The sequence below is a fragment of the Pristiophorus japonicus genome, chromosome 17, assembly GCF_044704955.1.
Source record: "Pristiophorus japonicus isolate sPriJap1 chromosome 17, sPriJap1.hap1, whole genome shotgun sequence".
NCBI classification, from domain to species: domain Eukaryota; kingdom Metazoa; phylum Chordata; class Chondrichthyes; family Pristiophoridae; genus Pristiophorus; species Pristiophorus japonicus.
Window position 1 is genome coordinate 19,669,149 of NC_091993.1, and position 15,967 is coordinate 19,685,115.

Genomic DNA, 15,967 nt, shown 5'->3' on the forward strand with positions numbered 1-15,967 from the left:
GCAAACTTGGATATATTACACTCAATTCCTTCATCTAAATTATTAATGTATATTGTAAAGAGATGGGGTCCCAGCACTGAGCCCTGCGGCACTCCACTAGTCACTGCCTGCCATTCTGAAAAGGCCCCATTTATCCCGACTCTCTGCTTCCTGTCTGCCGACCAGTTCTCTATCCACGTCAGTACATTACCCCCAATACCATGCGCTTTGATTTTGCACACCAATCTCTTGTGGGGGATCTTGTCAAAAGCCTTTTGAAAGTCCAAATATACAACATCCACTGTTCTCCCTTGTCCACTCTGCTAGTTACATCCTCAAAAAATTCCGGAAGATTCGTCAAGCATGATTTCCCTTTCATAAATCCTTGCTGACTTGGACCGATCCTGTCACTGCTTTCCAAATGCGCTGCTATTTCATCCTTAATGATTGATTCCAACATTTTCCCCACCACTGATGTCAGGCTAACCAGTCTATAATTACCCGTTTTCTCGCTCTCTCCTTTTTTTAAAAGTGGTGTTACATTAGCTACCCTCCAGTCCATAGGAACTGATCCAGAGTTGATAGACTGTTGGAAAATGATCACCAATGCATCCACTATTTCTAGGGCCACTTCCTTAAGTACTCTGGGATGCAGACTATCAGGCCCCGGGGATTTATCGGCCTTCAATCTCATCAATTTCCCACCTAATAAGGATATTCTTCAGTTCCTCCTTATCACTAGACCCACTGTCCCCTAGTATATTTGGAAGGTTATTTGTGTCTTCCTTCGTGAAGACAGAACCAAAGTATTTGTTCAATTGGTCTGTCATTTCTTTGCTCCCCATTATAAATTCACCTGAATCCAACTACAAGGGACCTACGTTTGTCTTCACTAATCTTTTTCTCTTCACTTATTTATCGAAGCTATTGCAGTCAGTTTTAATATTCCCTGTAAGCTTCCTCTCGTACTCTATTTTCCCCCTCTTAATTAAACCCTTTGTCCTCCTCTGTTGAATTCTAAATTTCTCCCAGTCCTCTGGTTTGTTGCCTTTTCTGACCAATTTATATGCCTCTTCTTTGGCTTTAACACTATCCTTAATTTCCCTTGTTAGCCAATGTTGAGCCACCTTCCCCATTTTATTTTTACTCCAGACAAGGATGTACAATTGCTGAAGTTCATCCATGTGATCTTTAAATGTTTGCCATTGCCTATCCATCGTCAACCCTTTAAGTAACCTTTGCCAGTCCATTCTAGCCAATTCATGCTTCATACCGTCGAAGTTACCTTTCCTTAAGTTCAGGACCCCAGTCTCTGAATTAACTGTGTCACTCTCCACCTTAATAAAGAATTCGACCATATTATGGTCACTCTTCCCCAAGGGGCCTCGCTCAACAAGATTGCTAATTAGTCCCTTCTCATTACACATCACCCAGTCTAGGATGGCCAGCTCTCTAATTGGTTCCTCAACATATTGGTCTAGAAAACTATCCCCAATACACTCCAGAAAATCCTCCTCCATCGCATTGCTACCAGTTTGGTGAGCCTAATCAATATGTAGATTAAAGTCGCCCATGATAACTGCTGTACCTTTATTGCACACATCCCTTATTTCTTGTTTGATGCTGTCCCAACCTCACTACTACTGTTTGGTGGTCTGTACACAACTCCCACTAATGTTTTCTGCCCTTTGCATTTCCGCAGCTCCACCCATACCGATTCCACATCATCCAGGCTAATGTCCCTCCCTACTATTGCATTAATTTCCTCTTTAACCAGCAACACCACGCCGCCTCCTTTACCTCTCTGCCTATCCTTCCTGTTGAATATGCCTGGATGCTGAGTTCCCAGCCTTGGTCACCCTGGAGCCATGTCTCCGTGATGCCAATTACATCATATCCATTAACTGCTGTCTGCGCAGTTAATTTGTCCATCTTACTCCGAATACTCCTCACATTGAGGCTCAGAGCCTTCAGTCTTGTCTTTTTAACACCCTTTACCTCTTTACAATTTTGCTATAATGTGGCTCTTTTTGTTTTTTGCCTTGGGTTCCTCTGCTATCCTGCGATTCCTACCCTGACTAGCATGTGGCACTGGTAGCAATCCTGAGATTACTACCTTTGAAGTCCTATTTTTTAATTTAGCTTCTAGCTCCCTAAATTCGTCTCGTAGGACTTCATCCCGTTTTTTACTTATATCGTTGGTACCTAAATGCACCACGACAACTGGCTGTTCACCCTCCCTTTTCAGAATGTCCTGCACCCGCTCCGACACATCCTTGTCCCTTGCACCAGGGAGGCAACATACCATCCTGGAGTCTTGGTTGCGGCCACAGAAACGTCTATCTATTCCCCTTACCATTGAATCCCCTATCACTATAGCTCTCCCACTCTTTTTCCTGCCCTCCTGTGAAGCAGAGCCACCCACGGTGCCATGAACTTGGCTGCTGCTGCTCTCCCCTAATGAGTCATCCCCCTCAACAGTACCCAAAGTGGTGTATCTGTTTTGCAGGGGGATGACCGCAGGGGACCCCTGCACTACTTTCCTTGCACTGCTCTTCCTGCTGGTTACCCATTTACTATCTGGCTGTATACCCTTCACCTGCGGTGAGACCAACTCGCTAAACATGTTATTTACGTCATTCTCAGCATCGTGGATGCTCCAGAGTGAATCTACCCGCAGCTCCAGTGCCGCAATGCGGTCCGTCAGGAGATGGAGGCGGGTACACTTCCCGCACACTTGGAGCCAACGAACTTTGCAACCAGTCAGGAATGAACCTGGCACGCTTTAAGACTTGCTTTTAGCAATGTAGAAACATAACGTACAGGACCAAAAGGGACCACTGAAATCTATTTGACTCGTCCCCAAATTAAAAAAAAATACCTCATATTTTTTATATCTCTTAATGTAAAATGAACAATGCACTGTGGTCAAAACACAGCAGTGACAATGGAGACTGAGGTAGAAGCTGTCATCTGCTCCAATTTTGCACAAAGTACATATAATCATCTACATAAAAATAGACAGAAAATTGTAGTGCTATGTAATTGCCTCTGTTAGAAAACTTTCAGCTTTTGACTGAGTTAAGTACAGAGATGGAACTTGGCTATTGCATCTTTCCGTTTATCCAGGTTATCCCTGGTGTCCTGGACAATATTTATCCCTAAATCAACATAACAAAAACAGATTATCTGGTCATTATCACATTGCTGTTTGTGGGAGCTTGCTGTCTAAAAATTAGCTGCCGCGTTTCCCACATTACAACAGTCACTGCACTCCAAAAGTACTTCATTGGCTGTAAAGCACTTTGAGACGTCTGGTGTCATGAAAGGCGCTATATAAATGCAAGTCTCATTTTTAATACAAAAATTGGCCTCATTAAATGGTGCACTGGTCATGAGATCCTTTATTAATATTTCTTTCAACATTCATATCCAACATGGTTTTAGATAATAGGCTGGTTGCTAAGTAACCAGACTGATCTCCCGTGATAGTGCTCAAGGCAGTGGAACTACAGCGGGAGGAGGCGGGGGAGTTCGCACTGTCAGAGTGACCTGGTGTATGGCAGCACGGTGAAAGAAAGAAGAGCAGAGAGCCAATGAGTGGAGCACCGAGGTGGGGAGTGGAGTGCATGGCAGGGAGGAATGGTGGGAGCAGAGTATGCAGGCAGGGAGAGTGGCAGGAGCAGAGGATGGAGCAGCAGGGAGTGGAGTCTTTCGTGATACAAGTTCAAGCAAGGGACAGGAGCAGTGCAACCAGTGCTGGAGCAATGGAAAGAACGAGGGAGGGGAGCTATGCTGAAGTAGTCGCAGTAAGTAGAAGCTAAGGCTGAGCCTGAGAGATAACAGATTCTTAGTAGAGTGGGTAAAATTCCCAAAGCGCAAGACAAATGGAGGGGCAAACCGGGAAATACAATGGCAGCTCAAAATGGACCGAAATATTTATCCAACAATCTGATTGGTTGAAAATATCATTTGGTTAGCATGGACTGAAGTTGGGATTTCATTGGTGTATGTCAGGTTGCTAACATTGACCAATCAGCAACATTAGAAGCTCACTACAATATCACAGCTAGAAGATGTACCAGGAATCAGTAGTGCTGTGTTCATACAGATTTGTGGCATGGTTTAAACAGTTCAAATATAAGGACAAATATAGCAAACCTGCACATCCAGTATGGAACCTCGCTATATGGAAGTTCAAATCAGTGATCGAGCTCAAAAATTGTGTTCTTGTATCGTGAGGCTCTGTGCTAACAATGCAAGGTTATTGAACAAGCCCTACAGCGTGGTAACAATTGCATTGGCTCACCTTCCATTACAATATTCACTGGCACTGCTCAACAGTAACAATTTCTAGACTGCGCTTTTAATCACTCATCTCCTCACCACCCATGGCCTTGAGGGAACGATGGATATACTGTAGCAGCTACAAAACACAAAATTGGTCCATTCCTGACACACGACTGTCTGATCCAAACAAAGAATCCCGATGGCCCACTCCCAATGTGAAGAATTCCAATGGACCAAACTACTTCCCATTCATTAAAAAAAGTTATGAGACTGAGATCTCCATACTATCACGCTTTGTTCTTAATTTGCAGAAACCCTGATTCAAGCAAGACCTGAATAGATGTTTCCATTGTTTCACCAATTCTAGCTATTCATAACTTTATCTGTTGATCATATTTTAGCCAAATGATTGCTGTTTCAAGTCAAATTAATCGTCCATTAAATCCCGACAGTTCATTCTTCCCACAGTGATACCTTCAACATATTCCATCCCCCCTCCCCCAAACCCACCAAATAAACCAGCACAGCCGCATTGCAAAATGCCTGGAGTGGGCAGTATCATTACTCACCCTTCATTCCAAATTTGGAACGCCGTCCATACTTGTTAATCATTATGAACAAGATGAGCAGCAGGACGCAGGCAAATGCTGCAAGTCCAACAGCGATGGAGACCTGTGGGGGGGAAAGCAGAGCATCAGAAATGGTGTCTCTTCAAAGTACCCTGACTTCATCATCACCAGGTACTCTTTAATGTCTTTAATGAGCAGCAACCTGGTTCCTCTTCTTTTCCTTTGAAGTATCAACCCATCAAATATTCATGAAGCAAAGTCCGATTAAAGGAACATTTTTAATTAACTAACTAGCAACCTCACTCACACAATATGTGCACATTGAGATGCAGTTTGGACTCTTTCCACATGGTGAATGTACACGCCGTGTACCCAGCATGGTGAATATACACGCTCTGTACCCCAACATGGTGAATATACATGCTCTGTACCCCAACATGGTGAATATACATGCTCTGTACCCCAACATGGTGAATATACACGCTCTGTACCCCAACATAGTGAATATACATGCTCTGTACCCAACATGGTGAATATACCTGCTTTGTACCCAAAATGATGAATATACACGCTCTGTACCCCAGCATGGTGAATATACATGCTCTGCAGCACAATGTAGGGAATATACACAGTCTGCACCCCAACATGGTGAATATACCCGGTTCAGTTTTCTCCCCCTGATTTGGGCACATTCCCATTCTAAGAGGGGTTCCTCCCCTTGCCTGGGAGAGGTCCAGGCCAATTGGGGCAAAGCTCAGTTTCACGGAGGAATGTCAAAGTTGCACTCAGGTTGAAGATTGTCATTTAAAAGTTATTTGCAAAAGGTTAGTTTCATTTGTTACAATCTTTATTATTTTATCGACCAGAGTAGTTAGGTGGAAAGATATCCACCATAAATATCCATTAATAATCATCAGGAAAGACTGAATAGGATGGGGCTCTTTTGTCTAGAAAGGAGAAGGCTGAGGTCTTTAAAATTATGAACAGCTTTGACAGGGTAGAAAGTAGAAACAATGATTCCATTTGTCGGGGAGTCCAAAGCTAGGGGCCATAAATACAAAATAGTCACTCAAAAATCCAGTAAGGAATTCAGGAGAAACTTTTTTTTATCAAGAGTGGTTAGAATGTGGAACTTGCTACCACATGGAGTAATTGAGTTGAATGGCATGGGTGCATTTATGGGGAAACTGGATAAGTACACGAGGGAGAAAAGAACAGAAGGATATGCTGATAGAATTAGATGAAGTCGGGTGCGATGCGGATCATATGGAGAATAAACACCATCACAGACCGGCTGGGGTGAATGGTCTGCTTCTGTGCTGTAAAGTCTATGTAATTCAATATAAATATATAATATATTATATGACTTATTCGTTTGTTCAACTTTTGTAATATAAACTTGTTGACCGTTTAAAATTAAAACTAGGTTACATGTAATGTTTTACTGCATTCAGAGATTGGAGTCATAGGATAGGTCTAGTAGCTAAATGTGTTTTTTAGACAAAGCTTGTGTTTCAATTGCGCGGCACGTTAGTGATAGTTTATCTAGGTCTCAAAGCAAGAATATACACTCTTGAAGATGGGGGGGAAGTTGGGACTCACTGATGAGAGTGATTTAAGATACGAGACTTGAAATAATCTAGAATACAACGTTAGAAAAGACCCAAAAACCTGTAAAGTCCTCATGAAAATCTCACATGAGCATATATAGCCCTCGTGTGAGCATATCCCTCACATGGATATACATTGAGTGTATACCTCTCTGGGGGTATAGACCTTGTATATAAAGGAAGAGGAGAGCATGCTGGACTTCCCATGGAAACTAGTATTAAATCAAGGACAGGGACTCACCAAAACTAACGTCAGCAAAATAACAAGAATGAAGAAAATAATGGCACGAAAGAGTGATAAGTCCCCAGGGCCAGATGGTTTCTATCCCAGGGTTTTACAGGAAGTAGATGGCCTAACTATAATCTTCCCGAGTTCTCTTGATTTGGGAACTGGTCCTTTAGATTGGAAAATTGTGCATGTCACTCGGTTATTTAAGAACGGTGAGGGGGGAAACCAGGGAATTATTATCCAGTTTGCCTAACATCTGTGGTCGGGAAATGACTAGACTCTATAATTAAGGATAGAGTGGTACAGACCATGTATATTCCCCACACGGTCCACAAACTGTGTATATTCACTATGTGCAGGTACAGATTGTCAAGAGTATATTTTGTCTGACTGTTCCTGCATTGTACACGTTACACAGTACAGGAGCCATGATCATTTCCTTCTCCACTGAGTACCAGCATTGCCTCAGTAAGTGTTCCGAGGACAGTCTCCAGTAACAATTTGTCACGGTGATCGGGTACATTTGCTTTCTACCACACTGCTTATGCCCATGAAAATGTTAATCCTTGGACTGCTGGCTGCTCCAAGGAAATTTTGTTCCCCCTGAGTCAGCCAGATTTGTTACGAATTTCAGTTCAGCCATGTGATGCTGAACAATCTATTAATATTGCAATAAAAATATTACTGCAAAACATTTTGAACTGCAAATCATTTTGAACTGCACAGCTCATCAAAACCTGTGAGTAGGACCTATATGAGGCAACTGGCAATGCCTGTGGGTTATTAAGGAGATACATTCTTGAAGTGTTTCCGTCTTTCTCTCTCTCATCTCCCATCTTTCTCCATCTCAATTACAGTGCCTTTCCTCCTATTTTATTCCTATATATTAAACATGGGATCAGATATTGCGGTGATAGTGACGCCAAAACTGTCAGCATTCATCGTCAATACCCCTCTGGAACTGGCTGTAACTTCAGGATTTAACGTGTGCGCAGATAAACTGTTGGGGTCCGTCATTCTCTGCTCCGCCACAGGCAGCGCTGAGCTGAAAGTTGGCAATCAGTGAAATCAGTTGAACTGATGAATACTTCCTCTTTTACGCTCTAATATCACTGTTAAACACTCCATAAAAAGTTAAACCTCGTTGAAATAGGTGCAACTGGAGTTTTAGTGGTGTATTGACTGCGAAACAACCTGATCCTAAAAAACGAATTTTATATTTGTGGAATGTCAAATTTTTCTATTATGATAAAATTTACTAGATTTATAAAATAATCAAATATATCTATAATTTTAAAGTTTGTTTGTGATATTTCAGCTTTACCTTAACCCCATGAGTATGTCCCAATTTTTATTTCGCTCTCAGTAAAAGTTTTAAACTGAATGGTAATCAGTGCTTTTTATTTCTTGGTTTGCTGCCTGTGAGAATTCTTCAATGTGATTGGCTGCCCAGACAGCTTGATGACATCACTGCTGCTGTGCATTGGGGATCCCCTTTTGACTACGATAAAATTAAGGTCAAGAAAGTTAAACTTTTCGCCACAGACTGCAAATGCCAGGCCACGGAGTATAAAAGTCAAATTCCACTTCTGACCGAGAGCAAACCATAAAATACAGCAACGGCAGACTGCAAACATGCTCACTGTGCTGATGTCCATCTGTTTGTAGAACACGCAGGTACACATTCAATAGTACACACAGATACATGCTTAATAGTGCACACATTCAATAGGTGAACAGGTATATATATCTAATAGTACATATTATTGAATAGTACGCACAGTTACATTCACTAGTATACACAGATACTTAATAGTATATACATTGAATAGTGCACACAGATGTATATTCAATAGCACACATGTTCAATAGTACACACAAAGACCGCATAGCTGACAGCTTAAGCCAATTTGTCGGTCGAGATACTTCAGCATTCCTCTTTGCGAGCCGTGGTTTTGTGATAATTAAAATGTTCCCCTCTCTGAAAGTGAAGCTGTGCTAAAAATCCTACCAAGCCGAGAGCTTCCCTTCATGTCAGTACTGTCGAGCTTGATTACCTCACAATATTCTGGACCATTATCTCATCCAAAAATGCATGCCAGCTGGAGCACAGCTTTTTCAGGTTTCCCATTGTGCCATGGTACTCCTGCTGTAAGGAGCGAATAAATACTTTGCTTTGGCAGGTGGAGGTGTTAATCTCACAGTTGAAATGAAATTACACAATGAGACCACCAATAATGTCTTCCCCAAAACTGACCCTGTTAAATTCCTCTGCGGATCCTAAAGGTTTTTTGACACAAAAGTGAAAATAAGAACACTGTTGGAATCACAGAGGACCCTTAATGCAATGCTTGCCAATAACAATGAAAATTTGGTTCCTTCAGAATCAAATCTGGTTCGAGAGGGACCTAAATCTGAAATCTTTCAAAATCTAAAAAATGCCAATGTTAAATAGAGAATGAACCGAAATGGGCTTTTAGAAGGGCACAAAGTGATTTTAATCTTGCCGGAGTGTTCAGTTACAGGTCGCCATTTGGAACATGGGCAGGAACACCAGCGGGGTCCAGGTACAACGGAGGAGCGGGAAGGTCGGGGCGGAGGAACAGTGAGAGATCGTGGCGAAGGTGTGGCAAATGTTTTTGTGGCGGAGGAGCAGTGAAAAATCGTGACGGAGGAACGGTGCGAGATCGTGGCGAAGGTGCGGTGAATGTTTGTGGCGGAGGAGCAGCGAGAGATCGTGGCGGAGGAACGGTGAGAGATCGTGGCGGAGGTGCGATGAATGTTTGTGGTGGAACAGCGGCGAAAGATCGTGGCGGAGGTGCAGCAAATGAGGGTACGGGGCCCAGAAGAGCCGAGGGCCCTGGGGCCGCAAGGGCCAGCCCACACTGTGACATGTGTGCGCACTAGGTCCGTGCAGCAGAGCAGGTCTCCAGTCATCCTGGTTAACCCTTGCCACTGGATAAAAGCCTAGCTCTGTCAAGCCCGTGTGGTGGCTGATGTGCAACGGACACCGCACGTTAAAAAAATCCTTGCACAGGCATCTTCCACACCCTCAACTGGAGTTCAGGATTGGAACATCGGGTCCTTCATTGAGACATCTGTGAATTCGTGTGGAAGCAAGTCATCCTCATTCAAGGGACTGCCTATGATGATGATGATGACTTTGAAAGGCGCCACTGGGAGGGGTGGGAATGATATTGGGCAACTGGGAAATGGCATATTACTTGAACAATTTCTTTATTATTAGTTCGTGTTCATGGAAAAAGCTACGGATTCTCTCCCAGAAGTGAGGGTTGCTTTTTGAGAAATGAAGAGGAAATTTTAAAAGCAAAATAATTATTGATAAGGTAAACATAGAAACATAGAAAATTGGTGCAGGAGTAGGTCATTCAGCACTTTGAGCCTGCAACACCATTCAATATGATCATGGCTGATCATGCAACTTCAGTACCCCATTCCAACTTTCTTTCCATACCCCTTGATCCCTTTAGCCGTAAGGGCCACATCTAACTCCCTTTTGAATATATCTAACGAACTGGCCCCAACAACTTTCTGTGGTCGAGAATTCCACATGCTCACAACTCTGAGTGAAGAAGTTTCTCATCTCGGTCCTAAATGGCTTACCCCTTATCCTTAGACTGTGACCCCTGGTTCTGGACTTCCCCAACATCGGGAACATTCTTCCTGCATCTAACCTGTCCAATCCCGTCAGAATTTTCTATGTTTCTATGAGATCCCCTCTCATTCTTCTAAATTCTATTGAATACAAGCCTAGTCAATCCAGTCTTTCTTCATATGTCAGTCCTGTCATCCCGGGAATCAGTCTGGTGAACCTTCGCTGCACTCCCTCAATAGCAAGAATGTCCTTGCTCAGATTAGGAGACCAAAACTGTACACAATATTCAAGGTGTGGCCTTACCAAGGCTCTGTACAACTGTAGTAAGACCCCTCCCTGCTCCTATACGCGAATCCTCTCATTATGAAGTCCAACATGCCATTTGCCCTCTTCACCACCTGCTGTACCTGCATGCCAACCTTCAATGACTGATGTACCATGACACCCAGGTCTCGTTGCACCTCCCCCTTTACCAATCTGTCACTATTCAGATAATAATCAGCCCTCCTGTTTTTACCATCAAAGTGGATAACCTCACATTTATCTACATTATACCGCATCTGCCATGTATTTGCCCACTCACCTAACCTGTCAAAGTCAACCTGCAGCCTTTTAGCATCCTCCTCTGTAGTAATGGAAATGTTGGAAGGCATTGAAAGAGCATAAGGTTCTGGGGCCGGATGAGTTGCATTTAAGGGTGCTGAAGATGATAGCCATCACGATACTGGCAAAGGTTCAGAAATGGGTCACCTGTCTGACCTCTGGCATACAGCAATTAAGCTTGTTTATACTAGAGAGGAGAAGACTGCAAGGGGGTTTTTACTGAAGTAATCAAGATTTTTAATGATATTCACAAGTTAAACCCCGAGAAACTGTTCAACATGATTCAATAAACAACAGCAGTGTGGAGACATGGGATGAATTTCATGGGAGGGAAGGTGAATGAATGGATCAGATACAAGTCTTTTATCAATAGGATGGTGAATGTTCACCACTGTTCGCATGTCAGACATGAGACTCCCAAAGCAAGCGCTCTACTCGGAACTCCTTCACGGCAAACGAGCCAAAGGTGGGCAGAGAAAACGTTACAAGGATACCCTCAAAGCCTCCCTGATAAAGTGCAACATCCCCACTGACACCTGGGAGTCCCTGGCCAAAGATTGCCCTAAGTGGAGGAAGTACATCCGGAAGGGCGCTGAGCACCTCGAGTCTCATCGCCGAGAGCATGTAGAAACCAAGCGCAGGCAGCGGAAAGAGCGTGCGGCAAACCACCCACCCCTTCCCTCAACGACTATCTGTCCCACCTGTGACAGGGACTGTGGTTCTTGTATTGGACTGTTCAGCCATCTAAGAACTCATTTTTAGAGTGGAAGCAAGTCTTCCTCGATTCCGAGGGACTGCCTATGATGATGATGATGGTGAATGTTTGCAATAGACTGCTCACGGAGACAATCGAAGGTGATAAGGTCAAACAATTTAAGAGGGATGTGAACAGGTATTTAGTGAATCGGGAGAGAGAGATAGTGAATTGTATATTCTATTATTTGAACTCAGGGACTGGCCAGCATGGTCTATTCCAGACTTGTATATTCCTATGATTTTTGTTACGAGCACTTGCTATTGTAACCTCCATTTGTGCATTGAACCAATTCATTCTACTAGGGATTGTGTGGTCAGATACATCCTTACCGCAACTAGCTACTAACTATGGACCAGTAGAGCTAGGAGAGATGCAGTGCTTGTGGAAGGTTGCGACCTAAACTCCCTCAGGGCTATCAGTGATTGAGTGACGCTGGCAAGGCTGCATTTGTTGCCGATCCCTAATTGCCTTGAGAAAGTGACAATGGCCCCCTTCTTGAAATCCCCCTCCACATTAATTATTTTTTTTTACAACTGAATGGCTTGTTTGCTAGACCGCTTGAGAGTGGTGCGGGACCAGGTAGAGATCCCTGCCCTGTAAGACATTATGAACCAGTTGTGTTTTTACAACTGACAAACTCTGTGGTTATTTGCTTCTGGTGCCGGTCCACACATTGCCAGATTCATTGAATTCAAAGTTTTCACAAGGTGCCATGGTAGGATTTGAACTCATGACTCTGCGCTATTGTAGCTTGTATTACCGAGAATGGCACACTCCCTCCAGACTCCAAGAAATTCAATAGATGCAGCATTACTGGACGGTTTGACATGTCCTCCCCACTCCCCCAACACTTGGGCCGAGATCTTCCTTACCTCGGTAGGTCTGGGGAGGGTGACGTTGGTGGCGGGTCCTGACCCCGCCACTGGCTCTATCCCAATCTGGAAAATGATTTTACGTTGATAGGGCTTGTTAAACCCGCACAGCGTGTTTCCCGGGCCAATTAGAGGAAGCAGGTCTGCTGACTTCATTCATGATGTCCATGGCCAACCATGGCCAACTTTTTATTAATATTTGTGCTGTCAGTGTTCCACAGCATTGAAGTGCTGCAAACACTGACAATGACTGCACATAGGTGCAGGGCTGCACGCAGGCTCTCCCAATACTCCCTCCATATGCGTGCAGGGAGGTCCTCTTCCCTTCCCGTGGTTGGAAGTGACCTCCCCAGGAGATCAACACAGCCTCGTTGCACATTGCAGAGGAGGTCACAAGCAGGGATGTGGTCAGGAGGACCTGGGTACAGTGCCGCAAACATTTCAATTATCTCATTACATCATGAAACGTTAGTACAAAGCCACACTCACCTTCATCCTGCTGTGCCTCTCATCACAACCCCATCATTCTGCCTTCACTAGCTTACCCCCACACATTCTTACTCACACTAATGTAACTTGCACCTCCACTTATCCCTCTCTGTCTATCTACATTATCACATCCCCATCTCACTAGCCACCCTCACACTCACCCTCATCCTTGTCCAATCACACCAACTAACAACACATAAGGGTAACCACCTGGGTGTTTTATCCAATGGTCATGTAAAGTTTCTGTTAATGCACTGTCAAACATTAAAACCATTATTTTCAATACTTTCCATTCTTGGACAGATTTGTTTGCACCTTTGAAAGTGGCTTAGTGAGTTGCAGTGAATGATGAAACATAATGTCCCCCCCCCCCCCACCACCGCCAGCCCACCCGTAATGGTCGTGAGTGTGAAAGGAATGGCTTGGACATTGTAGGGATGCTTTATGGTGTTGGGTGGGGTGGTGTCAACCTATCGCATCATGTGGGTGTACAGGGTGAAGAGAAGAAAATCTGGCCATGGTGAGGCCATCCCTATCCTCCCAGGCAGCAACACACTCAGGCACTGATGCCCTTTGTCCTGTGCAGCATCAGGTGATTGCGGAGAAGGTTGGTGTTGTTGATGCTGCTGGTATGCTTGGTACTGCTGGTGTTGGGACTGATCATGGTGGGATTCTGTGGACCAAGTGAGACAGTATAAAGGGCACCCGTGTTGATGGAATTGATGGCAGGCGAAGTAGAGATGACAGAGCATTCTGTCAATGGTGAGAGAGTTTTCCAACGAGGTCATACTGGATGGTGAATGGGAAGTGTAATGCCTGCAGAATTTGTGCTGGAAATGGTCTGAGAAACAGCTTGGGGATGAGGAAAACAATGATTTGTCAGGTGGGAGCTTTTACTGTACATTTGAAGCTGTCAAGTAATCAGCTGGAGCAATGGCCACTGAACTCCCGCCTCAGAGTGACAGTCGTGGTCCCCGAACAGTGCGGTTCCCGTGGCCATGAAGTTAAAGTGAAAAAGTAAGTTTAAAAAAGCCTGTTAATGATTTGTCAACAAGGCAATAATGAGCTTCATTGGGTCGCCCACCATTGCCTGTCGGGTCTGCCCAGCGCTGACAGACCCAACATTGGGAAAGTTGCCTAGCGGTGTCAAAATAAAACTTTCACACCTGACCCAGCAACGACCCCGTCTGCTGAACCCCCGCAAAATTACGGCCATAGAGTTTGAACCTGCACTCTGCTAATGCCGTTAAGGCATGCAACATTTCATTAAAGGGAAACAGTTTTAATTTTGAGGTAACGACTGGAGTATTAGGGTAACAGCTGTTTAATGTAGAAATTTAAATAAAGAGCAGATGGGAACCATGGTAAATGTGGATTAACAACGAAGAACTGGGGAGCAGGGGCCAGGGGCCGGGGGGTGGGGGTGTTGCAATTGAGGCATAATGTGGAAAAGCACAGGTATAAAACGTTCATCAAATTAGTGTTCATTGCAGAGAAACTTTACAGGCAGATTGACAGTCTTAAGACAAAGGTCACGGATGAGTCACGTACAAAAAAGAACAGCTTGGACATCACCTCAAACCCGATTACTCAGCAGAACTCTGCCGTCAGGTCATGCCCGCACCTCACCACCAGTCAACAGTCCGTGATAAGAACATAAGAACATAAGAAATAGGGGCAGGAGTAGGCCATTTGGCCCCTGGAGCCTGCTCCGCCATTCAATATCATGGCTGATCTGATCATGGACTCAGCTCCGCTTCCCTGCCCGCTCCCCATAACCCTTTATTCCCTTATCGCTCAAAATTCTGTCTAACTCCATCTTAAATATATTCAATGACCCAGCCTCCACAGCTCTCTGGGGCAGAGAATTCCATAGATTTACAACCTTCAGAGAAGAAATTTCTCCTCATCTCAGTTTTAAATGGGCGGCCCCTGGCAGTGGGAGAGCAAGAGGGCGAGCAGCAAAAAAATTACAAAGCAACTGAAAGTGGGCTGTCAACTACACCACCATGCCCCGGGACAGATGTAGCAATCGTCAGATTTGGATCCTATTTTATTTTTCCTGCAGGTCATATCTATGAAATTACAGCAGTTTGATAATACAACAACCAATCTTTCCATCTGTACTGTCTCCTTCTGGCAGACAGATGAAAACTCTATAGCAAGCAGAACCTCAGGGCACAAAATGATAATATCAAAGATGCCAATCTGTTCAGCGAAGGGATCTTGCTGTTCACTACTCATTAAAACTGGATTTACTGAAAAAACAAATCACCTCAGATCATCAGATTGTGTCATTATTTTGGTGACGTTACTAAAGCAACGAGGTAAATACCTCCTCTTCATATTGTAATTACCAAGAGGAATGAAAGAATTACACGGCCATAAATACAGAAAAAACACAAAATAATTAAGTACAAAGAAGGCAAAAGACGCGAGAAGGTTAAGAGGTGATCTGAGCAAGGAAGAGATATTGGATATCGGAATGAGGGAAAGATACTGAAGATATGGCGGGGGGGGGGGGGGAGGCAGAGGGAGACACAATGGATATCTGAGAGGAGAGAAAGATACTGGAGATCTGAAGGGTGAGGGAGAGATATTGGCAATCCTCTGGGGGGGTGGGGGAAGAGTAACATAGTCTGACAATGTTACAATCTCAGTACTGGTCTCCTTAAACTGAGTTCCGTAGGCAGAACAACCGCAGTACCTAGCACACCTGAACATTCATTTTATCTGGGTGGCTACAGGAAACGTAAAATCAGCAGAATATTCGGCGTATGGCATAATGGCAGTGCTTTTGTACTCATTTACATGCACCCACCCACATAAAGACAGAGGCTTCCAGAGGCAAAATATAAAGAGATCTGGCATAACCTATCTTCGCCCAATAGTCCGACTGGGAAGGCGCACTTTGTGCCCAAAAAACAGGCGCTCCCAATTGGAAAATCCCGGC

At 44.1% G+C, this 15,967-nt stretch overlaps 1 protein-coding gene across 2 annotated transcripts in view; it reads right to left on the minus strand.

Moving 5' to 3' along the window:
* Positions 1-15,967, minus strand: part of LOC139227587 (NT-3 growth factor receptor-like) — a 636,555-nt gene that overhangs the window by 370,847 nt on the left and 249,741 nt on the right. For both annotated transcript variants that reach the window (XM_070858451.1, XM_070858450.1), the window contains exon 9: positions 4,839-4,941. In XM_070858451.1, the coding sequence (XP_070714552.1) occupies positions 4,839-4,941 (103 nt within the window). The remainder of the gene's footprint in view (positions 1-4,838; positions 4,942-15,967) is intronic.